Here is a 20,469-nt window from a genome sequence, read left to right as displayed (position 1 = left end):
CTCAGTGGTTGCAGTTCCCAGGCTCTAGAGCAGAGGCTCAATAGCTGTGATGCATGGGCTTAGCTGCTCCATGGCATGTGGGATCTTCCCAGACCAGGGATCGAACCCTTGTCTCCTGCATTGGCAGGCAGCTTTTTTTTTTTTTTTTTTTTTAACTACTGAGCTACCAGGGAAGCCCAAATGAAATAGTCTTGAACATGGGAAAACAGATGACTCTTTTTGTATTTAGGCTATGCTTGGTCTTTGTTGTGACTCAGGCTTTTATCCAGTTGCAATGTGCGGGGGCTTCTCGTTGTGGAGCACGGGCTCTAGAGCGTACATCTTCAGTAGTTGCTGCACTCGGGCCTAGTTGCCCCTGCATGTGGCGATCTTAGTTCCTCGACCAGGGATTGAACCCTCATCTCCTGCATTGCAAGGCAGATTCTTAACCACTGGATCAGGGTTAGTCTCCAAACAGATGAATTTTTAAAGGAAAACATTCTTGTCAATGGTACTCGTCACTAAGCATCAGACTTATCTCTTATTGTCCTTCAGCAAATGATTTCATACTCTCACCTTCGCTTTCATTATGTGAAAAACTGGAGAGAGCAACAGTTCCTCCTCCATGGAGGGTTACAAAGAGTCAACACAATGTGCATGTACCATCTTAAAACAGGGCCTCACACTTGGCTGCAGCTCAATGAACAGTGCCTGAATTTTGTTAAGGTCTTGCTGCTGCTGCTGCTAAGTCACTTCAGTCGTGTCCAACTCCGTGTGACCCCATAAACGACAGACCACCAGGCTCCCCCGTCCCTGGGATTCTCCAGGCAAGAACACTGGAGTGGGTTGCCATTTCCTTCTCCAATGCATGAAAGTGAAGACTGAAAGTGAAGTCGCTCAGTCGTGTCTGACTCTCAGCAACCCCACAGACTCCAGCCTACCAGGCTCCTCCGTCCATGGGATTTTCCAGGCAAGAGTACTGGAGTGGGGTGCCATTGCCTTCTCCATGTTAAGGTCTTAGGTATTTCTGTTTCAAGTATCAGAAACCTAGCTCTATCTGCTCAAGCAGACAGGGATTTTATTGACTTAAGAAAGTCTGTAATTAGCAAGACTGCCAATTCCTTATCAGGCATGCTTTCTGCCTTGCTGCCTCTCAGTCCAAGCAGTGGCAAAAAACAAAACCAAAACAAAACCCAAATCCTAATAGTTAGGCCCCAAAGGAAGAGCTGTCTCACATTAGAAAGTAAGGAACACTCTGATTGACCCATTTGTGTCACATGTCCAGCCACAAACCAATCACTGTGCCCAGAGGGATGGGATGCTATGATTGTATGCCTGGATAATTTGGTTCTCCAAACCTCACCAGGATCTTGGAGTCTGGAGGCCAACCTTGGTAGATCCTGTCTCCTAGCAACAGACCTGTGCCTGCCCATCCCCATAGCATCTGTCTTGCCCCATGTTACAATCTAGAGAGCAGACAGACTCAGTCAATAGGCTCTTCCCAATGAGGGTAATTTTGTGTCTTTAGAGACAAGCAGTGTTCAGTGTTTGAAAGTACCCACCAGATCTCTGATAATCCCAGCCTTATCTCCCCCATCTCATTCCTAGTAAGTTTGTTTTTTAGCCTGGGGCAGAGAATTGAGCTCTGGCAATCTCACAAAATCAAGGAAGTGCTAGACTCTGCTTTAAGAAGGAGCAGATAGAGGGAGTTTGTATCTATCTTATAAGACCTTGCTGAAGACTTCAGGAATCTCCCAGGTATTCCAACATCCTGATGTTTTCCTCCAAAGGCACTTCGGCCACAGTCTCAAATGACACACCGTTAGAGTGCCAAGATAAAACAGGTAACAATTTAATCAGCTATTTTTCTACATAATAGATGTCTGTCTCCTGAGAAAGGCTCTTCTACGGGATGTGACATACATCTGGGGAGGTTGTGCACAGCGCAAAGCTTGAAGTCCTATTCATAATTAATATATATGTCTGTGGTGGCCCTGGCCCTCTATTTTACCTTTGTTCAGCCAATTTCACATTTTAAGTTATTCCCTTCAATACCCTTCCCTTTCCCGAAACTAATTTATAAATTAGTCAAGACTCTCATGACTGCAAGGAACAGAAACCCACTAAACTAGCTCAAATACCCGAGCAATTGGTTGGCTTGTGATACTGACAAGACTGAGGGCTTCAGGTATGGCTACATCCAGGAGCTCAACCTGGCTATATCCATGACCAACCTAGGCAGCATATTAAAAAGCAGAGACATTACTTTGCCACCAAAGGTCTGTCTAGTCAGAGCTATGGTTTTTCCAGTAGCCACGTAATGATGTGAGAGTTGGACTGTAAAGAAAGCTGAGCACCAAAAAATTGATGGTTTTGAACTATGGTGTTGGAGAAGACTCTTGAGAGTCCCTTGGACTGCAAGGAGATCAAACCAGTCCTTCCTAAAGGAAATCAGTCCTGAATATTCACTGGAAGGACTGATGCTGAAGCTGAAACTCCAATACTTTGGCCACCTGATGCGAAGAACTGACTTATTGGAAAAGACTCTGATGCTGGGAAAGATTGAAGGTGAGAGGAGAAGAGGTTGACAGAGGATGAGAAGGTTGGATGGCATCACCAACTCAATGGACATGAGTTTGAGCAGGTTCCGGGAGTTGGTGATGGACAGGGAAGCCTGGCATGCTGCAGTCCATGGGGTCACAAAGAGTCGGACACGACTGAGTGACTGAACTGAACTGAACTGAGGAGCGCAACCAATACAGCTCCGGCTGTCTCTCTGACTCTCACCTCTGCATCCTGGTACAGACTGACTTCAGTCTGCAGACGGTTCTTCCACACATCTGAAGAAGGTGGGTGCAGGTAGAATGAGGTCCTGTGAACAGTTCATGATCCCAGGGGAAGAAAGAGATCCTCCAGCTACATGGCTTCATCCCAGACCTCATTCTTGTGGCCAGGGGGTGAGGTTCTTGGGTTGATAAGTTTCAATGACAAGATACTGGGGGCTGTGTTAGACACAGGTCTGTCTGGAGTAGTGGTGGGGGCTACACAAAGGGAAAACAAGTTGCGGAGAGAAAGACTAGGCAGAGAGAAACAACAGCTGTCTTTACAAGTATTACTGTAATGGGATCATCCAGCAGGATAAGGATCCAGGAACATAATCCAATTGCAGTCTCAAGTCTCTCAGATCTGCTGTGGAGTTCTCCACAGAGGGGTGGAAAGCAGGTCTCAGGCCAAAAGTTCAGCCCAGATCTAGAAGATTCCAGAAGGAAGAGCAAAGTCTCCTGGAGGCCTGACCTACATGCAAGGGTGAAGTGAAATGAAGTGAAGTGGCTCAGTCGTGTCCGACTCTTTGCGACCCCATGGACTGTAGCCCACCAGGCTCCTCTGTCCATGGATTCTCCAGGCAAGAATACTGGAGTGGGTTGCCATTTCCTTCTCCAGGGGATCTTCCCAACCCAGGGATTGAACCCAGGTCTCCTGCATTGCAGGCAGACGCTTTGAGCTCTGAGCCACCAGGGAAGCCTGTCAAAATTCACCAGCCAAGGACCATCAGAGGCACTTGTTTTTGTTGTCGTTGTTTAGTCGCTCAGTCATGTCTGACTTTTTGCAACCCCGTGAACTGTAGCCCTCCAGGCTCCTCTGTCCACTGGAGTGGGTTGCCATTCCGTTTTCCAGGGGATCTTCATGACCCAGGAATCGAACCCATGTCTCCTGCATTGGCAGGTGGGTTCTTTACCACTGAGCCCCCAGAAAAGCCCGATCAGAAGCACAGCGGTAGTCAAAAAAGTTTGGTTTTTTAATGCTTGTGCAGCAAGGAAGACCCCTTAGCAGGGTATCTCCAGAAGAGAGAGGTGGAGGACAGAAAGGCTTCTTATAGGATTCAGGCTTGTGCTGGATAGTTTTAAGGAGAGTTGAGAGTAGAAGCAATTCTAGCCTGGCACTGTGAGGGGGCAGATTGATGACTGGGTATTTTGGTGATTCTTAGATGTAGGAGGAGGGATGTGGGGTGGTCATCAGGAAGAAGCAGCAGATACTTAGTAGGGGGCACAGGGTATGTATTCATTTTTGAGGTTGCAGAGTGTCCTTGTGTCTATCTCAGCTCAGACGTGGTCACAGAGTGGCCTTGTGTGATGACTGTTTATGTTCTGAGACCTGTTGTTTATGTTCTGGGAAGAACATCACAGCCCAGGGCTGCCAGGGCTTTACTTCATTCCCTCTTCACAGGGATCTTCATCTCCAGGTAAAGTATGCCCAGACTGCTTCCCAGACCTGGCTTATAGAAGGAGGAACAGGCACCCGGAGCCCACCAGTGACAAACGTGCATGACCCTGGGAGGAGAAGGAGGAGGAGTATCTCCAGCTCTTTTCCTCGGAGGAGGAGTCTTAAGGCGAAAACGCTGGACTGAGCAAAGATAACCACAAGTTTGTAAATTCTCAGCGTCTGAACTATGCTGATGTGTGCTGCCCGTCTGCAAGAGAAAGAGACTGTTCGGTGTTCCTGGAAACGAGAGAGACAGAGACAGAGAAACAGAGAGACAGAGAATCGGAAACACGGGCAGGAGGCAGAGACAGGGAAAGAGGGGAGGAGGATGCAGAGACAGAGGGACGGAGGCAGAGAAAGTAACAAGAGAGGCCAAGACATGGAAATAAAGGGACGGGGGGGACAGAGAAGGGACAAAGAGAGAGAGACAGGGGCGGAGAGGGATCAACAGCGGCTGAGAGAGAAGCCGAAGAGGAGAGGCGGCGGCGGGGACAGCGCGGGCGGGGCCCGGCGCAGACAAAGGCGCGGCCGCGCGGCCGGGTGGCCGGGCCGGGACAAAGGCTGGCCCGGGGGGGCGGGGGCAGCGATGGCGACGGCCGAGGCGGGCGCGGGCGAACTACAAGTCCCAGCAGCCCCCGCTGCGGCCCTCGGCCGGCCCCTCTCGCTCCCCGGGAGCGCCTGGCGGGGCCGCAGGGCCGAGGGGGCCGCCGGCGGGGCTGGCGGGCGGGGGGCTTCCTGCGGGCCCCGGGGGCGCCGGCGGGCGCGGCGGGCCGGGCAGGGGAGAGGGGCGCCGGGTGAGTGTCCCCGCGAGCGGGTCGGGCGGGCGGGGGCCGCGATGAGGGGGGCGGGCGCGGGGGGCCCCCCAGCGCCGGGCGCGGCCCGGGGCGACCTCTGTCCCACCCCCCACCGCCGTCCCGCGCGCCCGCCCGCCCAGGGAGAGCAGAGCCTGGGGCGCGATGGGAGGGGGCCGCGCGACCTGCGGGCCTAGCGCGCAGGTTCCGCCGCTGCGGCCCCGGGGGAGGGCCCAGCCCAAGCTGGGCGCCGTCAATCGGGAGGTAGGGGAGAGGGGCACTTCTCGGCTGGGTGCGGGGGCGTTAAGTCCAGAATGCCCCCTCCCCTGGAGGCGATCCGGATCCCCCACCCCAGGAGCCCAGGAGTGACCCCAGGTATTGTTCCCTCAGACCCTCCAGCCTGGGGTCCGGAGTTCAGGAGACCCATCCTCCAGAGGGACCTCCCCCAGGACCCCAGTTGTTGTTTCCCCTCTCTCTCCAGTCTTGGGGTCCAAAGCACTGGAAGCCCCTTCCTCAGAAGGTGATCCAGGATTCCACCAGCCCCCCAGGAACTCGGGGAAGGACCCCAGTTATGTCTCCTTGCTGCTTGTAGCTCAGAGGTGGGAATTCAGGAGCCAATCTAAGGGTCTTCCCCCTTCTGGGAATCCAGGGGTGACCCAGCACTGTCCCCCCACCCTCCATCATGGAATATGAGGAGGTGATCTAGGAACTCAGGGCTCTCTGTGTGTGTGTATACACTCCCAGTTCTGGGGTTGTGGCTCAGAAGGTCACCCTCCCCCAAAGGAGAGCCAAAGTGCCGCCCAATACACACCCACCCACCCCCACCTCAACCTCCCTCCCAATAATAGATCTATTTGTACCCCCCCTCCCCCAGGCCTAGCCATGGGGTGGGCATCACCTCCTCTTCAGATAATCCTGAGCTCCCCCTGCTCCCCAGAAGGGGTCCCATCTTGTTTCTCTGTTCCACTCCCTACCTCCAGTCATGGAGGTAGAATTCAGGATCTTCCTTCCCAGAGAGGACCATCTCCATGCTTCAGCCATGGAGTCAGTCACTCAAGAAATCATTCCTTCCTAGGAGATGGCCCAGGGGTCCCCCCATTAACCCAGGAGAAGCCCCAGGTGTTGTTTTGCCTACCCTGCAGCTAGCGGTTTTCTGGTGCCTCAGATGGTAAAGAATCTGCCTGCAATGCAGGAGACCCTTGTTTGATCCCTGGGTGGGGAAGATCCGCTGGAGAAGGGAATTGGCTGCCCACTCCAGAATTCTTGCCTGGATAATTCCTTGGACAGAGAAGCCTGGTGGGTTACAGTCCATGAGATACCAAACAGTTGGACTGGACTAAGCGACTAACAAGCTAGGGGTTAGAATTCAGGATCTATCCAATCGGGCAGACAGATATACTGACTCCTGTCCCTGCTCTCCTGGATAATGGGTCCATGGGTCTCCCTGCCCCCTCCAGGGGTTCCCACGCACACTCGAACTTTAGAAATCGGCATTCAGGATCTTCTATCTAAGACAGAACATAGGTGTTTTGACACTTAGTCCTACCCCAGAACTGTGAAGTTTGGAATTCAGTTGTCTCTTCCCCAGGAAGCAAGCCAGGGGTCTCCCTGCGTGCCCCCAGTGACCCAGGAGGAGTGCCAGATGTTGTCTGCCCGCCCCCTCCTCCTCCACACACACACACTCATCCTACCAGGAGCCCCCAAATATGCCACCCCCAACAATGGGGCTGGAGTTCAGGCCATGTACTTAGAGCAAACACAGGAACCTAGACACCCACCCTCTTCCCCTCGAAGGGGCCATGGTCAAGGGGACTCTCTCTCCTCCACAGGACCTGAGCTTCCCACCAGAGGAGGAGCCCAGGATGGAGAGAGGGGCGGAGCCATGGAGCTGGGTGCTGGAGACCTCTAGTGCTGGGTCCCCTGACTTCTATCCAGGTGTGGGGCTGAGAAGGGAGGCCCCTCCCCATGTCCCACCAGGGTCCCTCTTCTCCCTGCCCTGGCAGGAGCCAATGCAGTCTCCCTATAGCACGAGACAAGAGAAGGATCTGTGTGTGGACCCCAAAGAGGGATCTGGGGTACAGCCCGACTCCCTCTCCCTTCCCAGGCTCCAAAAGAGACCCCCGGTTCCCCAGAACCTACTCTCCACTCACCCTCTGCCCTCACCCCATAGATCCTGCCCTAGAAGCCGGTACTTCCACACCAGGGATGAGGCGTTCCGTCTTAGTCAGGAACCCAGGCCACAAAGGCAGGAGGCCTGATTATGAAGAGCTTGACTCAGACTCAGAAGACCTAGACCCCGACCCAGAAGAGCTGGACCCAGCTTCTGAAAACCTGGAGCCTGAGCCGGAAGACCTCCACACTGTCTCTGAGGACGTGGACCCCAGCTATGAAGATCTGGAGCCTGTCTCCGAGGCTCTGGATGCCGAGGTGGATGCTCCAGGCTCCATCTCGGGGATCCGTGACTCCGACCCCCAAGATCTCGACCCCCTGTCTTCAAGTTTCGACGACCCCGACGTCATCGGCCCCGTTCCCCTGATCCTCGACCCTAACAGCGACACTCTCAGTCCCGCTGCCGCCCCAGACCTGGACTCCCTCTCCTCCGACCTCCCTGCCACCCCTGAGGTCCTGACCGCCGCCCCGGCGGTGCTCCCTGCACCTGCCAGCCCACCCCGGCCCTTCTCCTGCCCCGACTGCGGGCGAGCCTTCCGCCGCAGCTCGGGGCTGAGCCAGCACCGCCGCACGCACAGCGGCGAGAAGCCCTACCGCTGCCCCGACTGCGGCAAGTCATTCAGCCACGGCGCCACGCTGGCGCAGCACCGGGGCATCCACACTGGCGCGCGGCCCTACCAGTGCGCCGCGTGCGGCAAGGCCTTCGGTTGGCGCTCCACACTGCTCAAGCACCGCAGCAGCCACAGTGGCGAGAAGCCTCACCATTGCCCGGTGTGTGGCAAAGCCTTCGGCCACGGCTCACTGCTGGCACAGCACCTGCGCACGCACGGCGGCCCGCGGCCGCACAAGTGCCCGGTGTGCGCCAAGGGCTTCGGGCAGGGCTCGGCGCTGCTGAAGCACCTGCGCACGCACACGGGCGAGAGGCCGTACCCGTGCCCGCAATGCGGCAAGGCCTTCGGGCAGAGCTCGGCGCTGCTGCAGCACCAGCGCACGCACACGGCCGAGCGCCCCTACCGCTGTCCCCACTGCGGCAAGGCCTTTGGCCAGAGCTCCAACCTGCAGCATCACCTGCGCACGCACACGGGCGAGCGGCCCTACGCCTGCCCCCACTGCTCCAAGGCCTTTGGGCAGAGCTCCGCGTTGCTGCAGCACCTACATGTGCATTCGGGCGAGCGCCCCTACCGCTGCCAGCTCTGCGGCAAGGCCTTCGGCCAAGCCTCCAGCCTCACCAAGCACAAGCGCGTGCACGAGGGTGCTGCTGCAGCTGCGGCTGCCGCCGCTGCCGCTGCCGGCCTGGGCCTCAGCCCCACTTCGATGCTAAGGCCAGGGCAGGCCTCCCTCCTGGGTCCGGATGCTGTCTCAGTGCTCAGCCCTGGCCCTAGCTCTGGCCTTGACCCTGACCCTGGCTCTGCACTGGGCTCCCTCCCCAATCCCAACCCCAAACCCACCAGTGGCTCTGGATCTAGCCCCATCCCTGATTCTGTCCTGTCTTCTGACCCTAAGCCTGGGCGCAATGCCAATTCCGACCTCCTGGCTAGCCCTGACCACAGATCTGGCCTCAGCCCCGACACAGATCCTGTGCCCAGCCCTGACCCCAACTCCAAGTCCCACCCTGACCCTGGCTCTCCCAGCCATGACACTGTCAGCCCAGCCCTCCCTACAGGCGAGAGTCCCAGGTGGGTGCAAGAACAAGAAGCCCTGCTCGGGCCTGATGGCTGAAGGGTGTGCTGGCACCCACAGGGGCCTGGGAAAGCGTGTGTTGTGCAGTTAGTAAAATCCTCCCACTGCCTCCTGGCTCTGCGTCGTCGTTCTGCTGTTGCTCTTTTTTTCTAATGTACAGCCTGCTCCTGGGGAGATGGGAGGGCACTGCCGGAGCGAGCCACACAAATGGAACCTTAGTGTTCTGGCTCCCCCCACAATATCCTCCTGGCCTCCCAGCTTCCCCCAGGAGGTCTCATACTGGTCCATCCCAGCAGCCGCCACTCTCTGTTCCCTGAGACCTAGTCACCCCAGTCAGGGGCAGGCTCACCCTGCGGTTTGGTCTATGCTGCTTCCTTCCCTTTTAGAGTTAACTTTCCCACACGTGGTGGGATTTCTGGCACATTGAACGTCTAGCAGGTGCATAGCAGAGGCTGATATGAAACCATGTGGGCAGCCTGCCCTTTCTGCTCCCCAGATTTACCCCTTATCCTTCAAAGCCCACGTTGCAGGGACACCACAGGACAAAGGAGAGGTCACTCGCTTATTCATTCAACAAATGTGTGTTGATTGCTCATGTCTCAGCAGGGAGCAAGATTAGCACGGCCTTGGTTCTCACAGAGCTCCCGGAGTTCAGAAACACTTAAAAAGCAACTATAGAGTATGGTGCATTCAAGAAGCATAACAAGACTTTGATTTAAATAGGGGACAGCTTCCCTGTGGAAGGAAGTGATTATAAGTCCAATCACTGCTACTTTAATCAGCACTACTGTTGGTCCAGACTTGTGCTATGTATTTGCATTTTCTCACTTAATTCTTTTTTAAAAATAATTTTATTTATTTATCTTTTGGCCATGCTGGGTCTTCATTGCTGTGCATGGGCTTTTCTCTAGTTGCAGTGAGCAGGGGTTACACTTCTTTGTGGTGCATGGGCTTGTCATTGTCTTAGTTTCTCTTACGGAGCACAGGCTCTAGGGAGACAGGCTTCAGTAGTTATGAATCACAGGCTCTAAAGCACTGGCTTAGTAGTTGTGGAGCACAGACTTAGTTGCTCCACGCCGTGTGGGATCTTCCCAGATCAAGATAGAATCTGTGTTCCCTGCACTGGTAAGCAGATTCTTAATTACTGGACCATCAAGGAAGCCCTCTCATTTAATTCTCTCAGCAGCTCCATGAGACAGATAACTGAGTATTCCCCTTTTGCAAACGAGGACACTGAGGCACATGGAGCCTTAAGGGAGTTTTTTAAAGACCCAGAAGTGGTGGCTGGGAGTGTCTAGATTTAAACCCAAATCGCCTGCCTTGGAGCCTGTATTATCAACCCTATGCTCTAAGGCAAGATTGTACTAAGGCCCTGGGGCCACTGAGATGAGACAGGGGAGGAGGTAGGTGGGGTTGGAAAAGAGGGCTCCAGTAGATTGAAGAGGGGGAGTTTGCTTGTCATCCCAGAGAAATGGGAAGCTACCAGCAGGTTCTGACAGAGGACTGATATCAATTATTTTTGGAAGACCCTTCTGGCTGCTGGATGGACAGGGGAGTGGAGGGGAATCAGAAATAGGAGTCTAAGATCAGGCAGGTTGTTGCAGTGGTCCAAGCCAGGAATGTTGGGAGACTCTGGGCTGACAGCCATTGGAGTGGAGGAAAGTGGTCCTATTTAGGATACAATTAGGAAAAGAAGTAGGATTAATGATAGTTCAGATAAGAGGGGGTTGAGAGTGAGGGAGGGTTTCTGGGACGATGGGGCCGGGCACCCTTGAGACAGGATCATTATCCTACACTGCGGAGGAAAAGGGGTCAAGCATTCGACATGGAAACCAAGAGACTGGCACTGGGCGCCGGAACGACAGGGAGCCGGGACCGAGTCAGTCCTAAGTCCGCACGCTCACAGCCGGCCCATCCCCCAGCACATTAGCACCTTCGGCGATAGGACCTCGCGACCGCCAAGAGGAAGTCAGCCGCCATCCGAGGCACGCTTTGCGTGCTGCTCGGGCAGAGGTTGTCGTGGCGCAGGGGGCGGGACCGGATTTGGTCGCCTGCCTCCCAGGCCGCGGTGGTCACGTGACTGAGGCACGAGTCAGCTGATGCGGGAGGGTTTGAAGCTGCACCGCCAGGGAGCGAGGCCGCAGTGACAGCGCGGGGCGTTCGGACCCCGGCTGCCCCGCAGCGCCCGGCGGCGTCCGGCGCTCCGGGCCCGACATGGCAGCCCCCGTAGGCCCGCGCGGCTCAGGTGAGGGCGCAGGCAGCCCGGCGAGTTTCGGAACGCGGGCTGCGAACCTGCGGACGGCTTCTCCTACCTGGGACGGTGGAGCTCCGGGTTTCCCTTTCCTCAGCTCCCATGCCCACCTCTCAGCTTCCCGGTGGCGTCGGTATGGACTGACGGCTCCTAGAGCCTAGGAGAAAGGGCAGGCTGCCCACATGTGGCGGGTGGGCACCAGCTTCTCCCCTCTAAATGGCGGGACTCCGGGCTGTGTTCTGAGTACGTTCAACTCAGGCAGCTGGCGAAGCGCCAGCTTCTCCGACTCGCGGCGGCGAGGGTCCCAGGATTTGCATCCCGAGCCTAGATTCGGATTGCTCAGTTCTGCTGAAACTCCGACCGCGGGCCCCGGCTTCTCCGACCCCCACCCCCACCCTCCCGCCCCAACGTCAGACTCCCAGACTCTGCTTCCCCCGGCCAGGAGGCAAATGCTCATCTTTTCTAAACTCAGGCAGGACTTCTGGGGCGGGGTTGCCACCTTAAACCCAGGCGCCTAACTCAATTTCAGATCTCCAAACCCGTGGAAGCTCAGTTGCCTCTTATAGGGGAGCCTGGAGGAATGCCCATGTGTTGATCATCCCCTCTTAAACTAGCTGCAGACACCTCAGAGATGTCCTAGTCATTGGAGCCTGGGGTGGATTAGCTGTGATCCCAGCCACGGAGGTGCCCCACCCTCTGGCTTCCCATCCAGCTGTCTTGTAAACAACCACAACAGCATCTGAGTGCCAAAGGGATCTGGAGGTGGCCCTCCCTGTGGGACAGGTTCTGAGAGTGTCCACATTTTATCTTGGTGGCTGGGCTAGGCAGAGAGCCAGCCAGGCCTTGGAATGAAGCAGGGTTCTTCCAGTGGGGATCATGGGGGTATGTCAGGGACTATTCTAGGCTACTGTGACCAACTATGACCCCAGCAGTTGCTGAAAACTTGGACTTCCTCTTGGGCTGGTCAGGATTGAAAGGAATCAGTGGTGCATAGAATAGCCTCTATTTAGCAGTTCCCTGGTGGTCTAGTGGTTAGGACTTGGTACTTTCATTCCTGTGGCCTGGGTTCAGTCCGTGGTCTGGGAACTAAGATCCTGCAAGCCCCTAGGCGTGGCCAAAAAGAAGGGGGAAAAAGCAAACAAACAACAAAAAAATAGAATAGCCTCTGCTTGTTGAGGAACTATTGAGGCCTAGGGATGGAATGCTTTGTAAGTATCAAATCCTTAGCTTCCTAGTGAAAGAATTTATTGCCCCATTTTGCAGTCGAGGAAGCTGAGACTCAGGGAAGCTGAGTGCCCTGAGGCAGGGCCAGGAATCAGTTCAGGCTCTTTCAAGTGACTTATAGTCTTTGACCAGCACTGCTGCAAATGTCTGTAGAATGTTACACATTTTCTGGTTTTCCTTAGATCTCTCAGAGTTTTCTTAGCTGGAGCTTGGGACCTGCCTCCCCTATTGGCAGGTAAACTTGTCTTGGCCTGGTCCCCACTTTCCCCTCCCTCCCATCTCACAGAGACCGAGCGGCTCCTGACACCCAGCCCTGGATATGGGACCCAGACAGGGGCTTCCCCAGCCCCTTCAACCCCTCCAGAAGAGGAAGATCTCCGTCGCCGTCTCAAGTACTTCTTCATGAGCCCCTGTGATAAATTCCGGGCCAAGGGTCGCAAGCCTTTCAAGCTTATGCTGCAGGTGGTGAAGATCTTGGTGGTCACCGTGCAGGTGAGACCTGTACTACTCCCCCCAGCCCCCAGAATTCCACCTGTGGGCCCTGTTTTCCTTGAAGGGGAATCTTGGAGTCAGAGCCTATCCTGCCCACGCAGCAGCATCATGATAGTGATAGTGGCAATCATCAGTCGGAAGCCCTCTGGGATCTGCACGGGAGCAGCTCCTTTAAGCTTCACAAATGTCCTCTAAGGTCCTGGCCAGTGTTGTTGCCCTTTTTTTTTATAGATGAGACAAATGAGGCTCAGAGAGGTTAAGGGACTTGTCCAAAGTCACATAGCAACTAAGCCTTGGGAGCTGGCATGTGGACCCTGGCAGTCTGATGCTGTGCTGACCCTCAAAGAAAACTGACCTGGTGGCGGCAGAGATCACTGCCCTCACTCCCACCCTCTCCCAGGCCCTGTGCTGGGCTCCAAGGACTCCATGATGAGTCAGACTCAGCCCCTGTCCTGAGAGCTTCTGGTCTAGTGACTTGGGGTATGTCACCATGCTTCTGATCTCTGTCACTAAAGGAGCCCAGTGAGGGGCTTCCCAGGTGACTCGGTGGTAAAGAACCTACCTGCCAATGCAGGAGAATGCAGGTTTAATCCCTGGGTCGGGAAGATCCTCTGGAGGAGGAAATGGCAACCCACTCCAGTATTCTTGCCAGTGAAATCCCATGGACAGAGGAGCCTGGTAGGCTATAGTCCATGGGATCAAAAAGAGTCAGACACGACTGACCGACTGAACAACAACCAAAGGAACCCAATAGTGGTACTTACCCTGTGCAGTTCAGTTCAGTCGCTCAGTCGTGTCTGACTCTGTGACCCCATGGACTGCAGCACGCCAGGCTTCCCTGTCCATCACCAACTCCTGGAGCTTGACTCTCCCCATAGGTTTGTGTTTAGCACAGCAGCTGGCGCCCAGTACACACGTAATGGACGTTAGCTGTTGCTGTGAGTTCTATAAGCAGCCACTGTGGGCGTGTGGTGGGCCTGCCCTCATGGGGAGGGCCCTCTCTCTTCTCTCCCTCCACTCATTCACTGTGGGAGATTCCATCATCCTTGTCCCTCCCGCCAGCTCATCCTGTTTGGGCTCAGCAACCAGCTGGCGGTGACGTTCCGGGAGGAGAACACCATTGCCTTCCGGCACCTCTTCCTACTGGGCTACACGGATGGGGCGGATGACACATTCGCAGCCTACACGCGGGAACAGCTATACCAGGCCATCTTCTATGCTGTGGACCAGGTGCGGGTGGCCAGGAGCCAGTGGGCAGCTGGGCCCTCAAGGGAGAGTGGGCAGGGCTGACAGACCCTCCCCTCCTTTGCCCGCAGTACCTGATGCTCCCAGACGTGTCCCTGGGCCGGTATGCCTATGTGCGGGGCGGGGGCGGCCCCTGGGCCAACGGCTCCGCCCTGGCCCTCTGCCAGTGCTACTACCACCGGGGCCACGTGGACCCAGCCAACGACACATTTGACATTGATCCAATGGTCGTCACGGGTGAGTGGGTTGGGCAGGGCTCAGTGGTCAGGAGCCCGGGCTGCTAGGATTAAAATCCCACTTGAAAATCCCTCCTGCTCGTCTGGAAGACAGGGTGGTGAGGATGATGTGATGATTAGTAGGCTGCTTGGTGTGCAGACAGAGCTGCATGTTATGTTTCAGTGTCATTCATTCACTAAACATCTGGGGCCACAGAGCGCCAGGCACTGGGGCCTGTGTACGGGGTTGGATAGACTGGGCCTGACCCTTGTGGGGTAGACAGCAGAAACAAACAAATGTTGAAACATGAAGGGGGAGGTAAAGCAGGGAAGGGGGATGTCGGGGACTCTGGGGAGACCTGCCTGTGCCTCCCCTGCCACCAGTGTCCCCTCCCTGACTCCCTGTCCTCAGACTGTATCCGGGTGGACCCCCCTGAGAGACCCCCCGTTCCCCCCAGTGATGATCTCTCCCTCTCGGATGGCAGCGCCAGTTACAGGAACCTCACGCTCAAATTCCACAAGTACTGTCTGACCGATCGAGGGGGCTGGGGGTGCGGGGAGGCAGGACTCCAGGCATCTTCAGTGTTGGGGGAGGGGGCAGCCACTTCCCCACAAGCCGGGGCTGGGCGGGCCAAGCCGATGCTGCCACGTGAGCACTTCCTCTGCCAGCTGCAGCGTCAGCGTGGGGCAGAGCACTGGCACTCAGGCAGAGCCCACCCACCCCCTCACCCAAGCCTCCCCCCCAGGCTGATCAACGTCACCATCCACTTCCAGCTGAAGACCATTAACCTCCAGAGCCTGATCAACAATGAAATCCCAGACTGCTACACCTTCAGTATCCTGGTGAGCCCACGGTCCCTGGGGTGTGGATGAGGAACCAGCCCGTGATGGGGGGCGGGGCGGGGCACGGGACTCCTGAACTCTGGAGCTGGGGGACCCTGGGCCAGGGGCAGTGTGGGGGTGATAGGGGAGGCTGGGGCTGGAGAGACCATCCGTCCTGCAGGTCTGGGAGCCTTGGGTCTGCCAAGGTTTACCCTGTCCCATCTCATCTCACCGCACCCCTGCAGATCACATTTGACAATAAGGCACACAGTGGGCGTGTCCCCATCAGCCTAGAGACCCAGGCCCACATCCAGGAGTGTAAGCACCCCAGCGTCTTTGGCCATGGTGAGCTCCCAATCCCCAAACCAGTGCTGCCCAGGGGCTCTGAATTTCTGTGGGAGCCCCGAGTCCCAGACCAGCATGGACCAAGCTCCTAACTCACCCAGAAAAACCTATGAGCCCACTGACCAGCCCAAACCAGCCCTGAAACCCCTCCGGGCCTGGCCCAGTCGCCTCATCGCTGGCCCTGGCTTTGGCCCCCTCCCCACAGGAGACAACAGCTTCCGGCTCCTGTTTGACGTGGTTGTGATCCTCACCTGCGCCTTCTCCTTCCTGCTATGTGCCCGCTCACTGCTCCGAGGCTTCCTCCTGCAGAATGTGAGAACCACCCCCAGCCTCGCCCAGCTCTGGAACCCTTGCGGCCGCCAGGGTGGTGAACCTCCCCTGCCCAGACCGGCCCTCACCCCACCCGCCTACCTCTGCAGGAATTTGTCAGGTTCATGTGGCGAAGGCGGGGACGGGTCATCAGCCTGTGGGAGCGGTTGGAATTTGTCAATGGCTGGTACATCCTGCTGGTCACCAGCGACATGCTCACCATCTCGGGCACCATCATGAAGATTGGCATTGAAGCCAAGGTGGGTCCTGCCCGAGCCCTGCCTCCCCACCCCATCTCCTTCCAGACCCTGGCCCCCTCTCCCACTCCCTGCCGATGCCATCCCCAGGGAAGGGCCGGATGGAGTTGACGCTATTCCCGCCCCTAGAACCTGGCAAGCTATGACGTCTGCAGCATCCTCCTGGGCACCTCTACACTGCTTGTCTGGGTCGGAGTCATCCGCTACTTGACCTTCTTCCATAAGTACAATGTAAGCTTCAGACATACAGGCAGGGCCCTCTTGGTAGAGGCCACATGTCCCTTAATTTCCACCCCCCCCCCAGATAAATCATACCCGTATTGCCATTAACAGCCCTTGCAGATGACCCACCAGGAGCCTCTTCCCCATACCTGCCCCCCCAAGGCCCGCCAGACATACCTGTCACTTGACATGGGCAGGGGCTATGTGAGCCCACTTTCATCCCCAACCCCCTGCCAACTGAATCTAGCCAAGGGGGTGTGCCCTCAGCACCCTGCTGCCCCTTCTGAGGCTCCCTCCATCTTCTCTGGTCACCCTGGCTGGCCTGTATTGTGGGTCCGCCCACACTACTGTCCCCCCCACCCCTCCCTCCACAGATCCTCATCGCCACGCTGCGAGTGGCCCTGCCCAGCGTCATGCGCTTCTGCTGCTGTGTGGCCGTCATCTATCTGGGCTATTGCTTTTGCGGCTGGATCGTGTTGGGGCCCTACCACGTGAAGGTAGGGGCTGGCAGGGACCTGTGGGTGGTGCTCATGACCCACCATCTGGGGGTCCCTGGCTCCCCTTCTTACTTCCTGAGTCCTCTGACACCAGCGGGTCCACCTGCTATTCATCTGGTGACGCCGAACAACCCACCTTGATCCCTGGTACCTTACTAGCAAGTCTCCAGCAATTCTATCCACTGTCTCCTCTGAGCCCCACCCCGGTGACCCTGGCCTTGACCCTTATTCAGTGACCCATCCCCCCCACTTGGCTTCACCATGACTACTAGTGCTTTGTCTGCTGTCCCCTCTGACTCCCCAATGCCGCTACCAGCCCCATCCCAGCCCCCGGCCATACCCCCAGCTTGCTCTGACCCCGCTACTGCGCTGCCCGCCCGCAGTTCCGCTCACTGTCCATGGTGTCCGAGTGCCTGTTCTCGCTCATCAACGGGGATGACATGTTCGTGACCTTCGCGGCCATGCAGGCGCAGCAGAGCCGCAGCAGCCTGGTGTGGCTCTTCTCTCAGCTCTACCTGTACTCCTTCATCAGCCTGTTCATCTACATGGTGCTCAGCCTCTTCATCGCGCTCATCACAGGCGCCTACGACACCATCAAGGTCAGCCACCTCCCTGGGGGCCACCGCACACGCATTAGCGCACAGCCCCAAGCTCGGGCTCTGAGTCCCTTGAGGTTGGCCACAGCGGGCTGAGGTGAGAAGGACCCTGGGAAAGAATATGGGAAACTCCACAAGGCCAAAGGAGAGGTTAGCTCGGAATTGGGGGGCCCACAAGGGGCCGATACCATCCTCGTCACAGCTGCTGCATTCTCAGTTTTATCAAGGTGTGGGGCCAGGTACGATTCCTGCATCTTTTACCAACAGGGAAGCCAAGCCACTGGAGTAGGAAATAGCAGCCCACTCCAGCATTCTTGCCTGGAAAATCCCTTGGATAGAGGAGCCTGGTGGGCTACACTCCCTGGGATTGCAAAGAGTCGGACACGACTGAGTGACTGAACACACACAAACCAAGCCATAGAGTTTCAGTGACCCGCCCAAGGTTGGCTACTAGGCAGATGGTGAACCCAGCTCATCCTGAAACTGTGTGATTCCAGAAGTGCTGCTCCCAACCCCTCTGTCCTGTGGGTCTGGGGAATGGTGGTGGTCCTGCAGGCTGCAGGGCCCAGAGCAGAATGTGGGCGTGACAGGTAGACAGGCTCTATCAGCAGATATGTTTGGGGGCCTGTTGTGTGCCAAGCCTGGTGCCAGGTGTCTGTCTAGCACTGGTGGGCAGGATGGATAATGGACAAACCAGAGTATGGTGATCTACTGATGGGAGGTGGTATAAAAAGGAAGTACTGAAGGTTACAGAGGTCCCCTGCTAAAGCAATACCAAGACTGGTGTTGGGCTGAGTCCAGGCAAATTTCTAAAATGTGCTGTCTGGTCTCTGGCCACACATGTGACTAGTTACACTTTGACTTTCATGAAAATGAAACAATTCGAAATTCAGTTCCTCACTCACACCAGGCACAGAGCAAGCACTCAAACGCCAGTGTGGTTAGTAGCTACCAGATTTAGACAGCATAGATATCAAACCTTTCCGTCATCTCAGAACATTCTGGATTGATGAGACAAGAGCCCAGAAGAGAGCGCACCAGGGAGAAGGAACTGCCAGAAAGGATTTGGAGAAGAGAGTGGTCCCATGAGGTTGGGAAGGGCGAAAAAGCCTGAAAGCCAGAACTTCCCTGCAACTGGGAATGCGGAAGACTGCACTGGCCTGTGCCTGGACATACAGCCAGGCAACAGACATACTTCTGTCACTCAGATCCAAGGACCCCTCATAGGTCTTCCTCTAGCACCTAAAGATCACACGTGTGTGTCAGCCTTGGGGGTACAAACCCAGACCTTGCTTCCGCTGTGTGCACCCAAGTCAGTAGGTGGTTGCCAAGCACCCAGATTGGGTCCAGCATGGCTCTAGGTGGTGGACCCACAGGTGGAGAGGGCACATTCAGTGGTCAGGGAATGTCTCCAGGTGAAGCAAAGCACGGGGAACCAGCAGGTGGAGGGCACAGCTTGTGCAAAACCCCAGAGGAGGGACCCTGGTTGGTCCACCAGGATTAGGGAGGAGATTCAGATGGTTGGAGAGGAGGGGTATGGCAGGGGTGTCTTTCATGCGGGTCCCGGGTCTCTCTCCCCAGCACCCAGGCGGAGCGGGCGCAGAGGTGAGCGAGCTCCAGGGCTACATCGCGCAGTGCCAGGACAGCCCCACCTCCGGCAAATTCCGCCGCGGGAGCGGCTCCGCCTGCAGCCTCCTTTGCTGCTGTGGCAGGTTCGAGGCTGCTTTGGCTCGGGCTTGGGATTGGCTCGTGGAAGGGAAGCGGACGGGGGAACCGATGCTTTCCACCTCCGCTAACATTGCCCCTCCTTCAGGGACGCTTCGGAGGAGCATTCGCTGCTGGTGAATTGACTCGGACCGGGACTGCTACCGGACATTAACCACCACTCCCCGGAGTGTGGAGACCCAAGCTTATTTATTTTTACCCTTTGCTTTTAAGGGCCGGCTGCCAGTCGGGCCCCGTGAGGGCCTGGGCCAGTCGGGTCGGACGTTGGACAAGGATAGGGTGGGTGTTAAATAAACGGGAAAATAAACTTCTTCTTATTTGTAGTGGGAGGGGAATCCCCTGCGCTACCTGGTCGCGGGTCCCTTTATTTATTTTTTTTTTTTATTGTCTTCCCTCTGCCGGCCTGTCCTTCTCATTCCTATCGTTGCCTTCTCCTGCTTTTCCCTCCCGTGTCCACCAGCTTGTCCATGGACTTTTCCTCTCAGGGCCACCAAAGGCCTAGACTGCTCTTATATTTCCTCCTAACCGTCTTTACTCCCTCCCCCCCCTTCTATCTCCCTTGTCTTGCCCAAAAAACTCTCCTCAGCTCTTTCAGAACCCGCCCCCACCCCTCAATCCAGCCATCCGTTTCCCACCTTCCTTTCCCACCCAGAACCCAGTCTCCCTTGGAATCTGCATCTAGCCCCACCTCCTTCATCCTTTCTTAAGGCTCCTCTAGTTTTCCTTCTTTCTCCACAGGACATCGCTAGACTTGTCACTCCCCCAAATTCTTATGTTCTCTGTTCTTTCCCCAACACCCATCACCCCCAGACGCTTCACTCTTCCAGAAACCCATCCTCTCGAATGTGTCTCCATCTTGTCAATTTCTTCCCCTCCTTAGGACCCCAAACTTCATCCCATTCTCTCACAACTGCCCCCCCCCCCCCAACAAACCTCTTCCGCTATGTGTCTGCCACAGACGCCGTCACCCCAAGCTTCTTTCCCCTGGTCACATCTCATTGCCCCCAAGAAGCTCCATCCCTCCAACCTCACCCCATCCCCGCGGCTTTGCTACACACCCACAGCCTCCCCCCTCACCTCCGCCACACACCCCTAGGCCCCCCAAACTTCTCCAGCCTCCCCCATAACGGCCCGCGCCCCCCGCCCCCACCTAGCCCTCTCCAGCGCCAGGCCCGCGGGCTCCCCGCATTCCGCCTCGGCGCACCCCTCCCCGCGCCCCGGGCCCCTCGGCCTCGGTCTCGGCCAGCTAGCGCGGTGCCTCCCCCTCTCCGGATCCCCCGCGGGTCCCTTTAAAGCGTCGCCACACTCCGCGCGACCTTCCAAGCATGGCGGGGGGGCGGGCGGGGGGGCGGGGCTGCGGTGCGCCCTGCGGTGAATAATTTAAAGGGGC

The 20,469-nt window shown here is 56.6% G+C and overlaps 2 protein-coding genes across 6 annotated transcripts; both read left to right on the top strand.

Annotated features, from left to right (window-relative positions):
- Nucleotides 1-4,597: 4,597 nt before the first annotated feature.
- On the top strand, nucleotides 4,598-8,993 carry ZNF358 (zinc finger protein 358). 5 transcript variants are annotated; one of them, XM_043466516.1, is made up of 3 exons: nucleotides 4,649-5,033; nucleotides 6,860-6,965; nucleotides 7,201-8,993. In XM_043466516.1, the coding sequence occupies exons 2-3, from the start codon at nucleotides 6,893-6,895 to the stop codon at nucleotides 8,916-8,918; spliced, it is 1,791 nt and encodes a 596-aa protein (XP_043322451.1). In that variant the 5' UTR covers nucleotides 4,649-5,033; nucleotides 6,860-6,892; the 3' UTR covers nucleotides 8,919-8,993. The 5 variants fall into 5 exon arrangements, with proteins under 5 accessions (XP_043322449.1, XP_043322451.1, XP_043322453.1 ...); XM_043466517.1 differs by lacking the exon at nucleotides 4,649-5,033 and adding an exon at nucleotides 5,091-5,405; XM_043466515.1 differs by lacking the exon at nucleotides 4,649-5,033 and adding an exon at nucleotides 5,901-6,198.
- Nucleotides 8,994-10,961: 1,968 nt separating this feature from the next.
- MCOLN1 (mucolipin TRP cation channel 1) lies at nucleotides 10,962-19,386 on the top strand. The gene is made up of 14 exons (XM_043466519.1): nucleotides 10,962-11,124; nucleotides 12,641-12,846; nucleotides 13,909-14,076; nucleotides 14,163-14,328; nucleotides 14,719-14,827; nucleotides 15,053-15,149; nucleotides 15,374-15,473; nucleotides 15,679-15,785; nucleotides 15,893-16,042; nucleotides 16,169-16,270; nucleotides 16,636-16,758; nucleotides 17,142-17,357; nucleotides 18,936-19,066; nucleotides 19,168-19,386. Exons 1-14 carry the CDS (start codon nucleotides 11,094-11,096, stop codon nucleotides 19,202-19,204), a joined length of 1,743 nt encoding a protein of 580 aa, XP_043322454.1. The 5' UTR covers nucleotides 10,962-11,093; the 3' UTR covers nucleotides 19,205-19,386.
- The last annotated feature ends 1,083 nt before the right edge of the window (nucleotides 19,387-20,469 follow it).

The sequence above is a fragment of the Cervus canadensis genome, chromosome 4 (assembly GCF_019320065.1).
Source record: "Cervus canadensis isolate Bull #8, Minnesota chromosome 4, ASM1932006v1, whole genome shotgun sequence".
NCBI lineage: Eukaryota > Metazoa > Chordata > Mammalia > Artiodactyla > Cervidae > Cervus > Cervus canadensis.
The sequence above is the reverse complement of the archived record's forward strand: the minus strand, read 5'-3'. Positions and strand labels throughout refer to the sequence as shown.

What these genes read in the sequence shown, in the direction of transcription:
- ZNF358 (XM_043466514.1), top strand. Translation starts at nt 4,619, where the DNA reads ATGGAAATAAAGGGACGGGGGGGACAGAGAAGGGACAAAGAGAGAGAG. An exon ending in GCAGGGGAGAGGGGCGCCGG is followed by an intron (nt 5,034 to 7,200) that starts GTGAGTGTCCCC and finishes CTCACCCCATAG; the next exon opens with ATCCTGCCCTAGAAGCCGGT.
- MCOLN1 (XM_043466519.1), top strand. Translation starts at nt 11,094, where the DNA reads ATGGCAGCCCCCGTAGGCCCGCGCGGCTCAG. An exon ending in TCTTCTATGCTGTGGACCAG is followed by an intron (nt 14,077 to 14,162) that starts GTGCGGGTGGCC and finishes CTTTGCCCGCAG; the next exon opens with TACCTGATGCTCCCAGACGT. An exon ending in CCCCAGCGTCTTTGGCCATG is followed by an intron (nt 15,474 to 15,678) that starts GTGAGCTCCCAA and finishes CCCTCCCCACAG; the next exon opens with GAGACAACAGCTTCCGGCTC.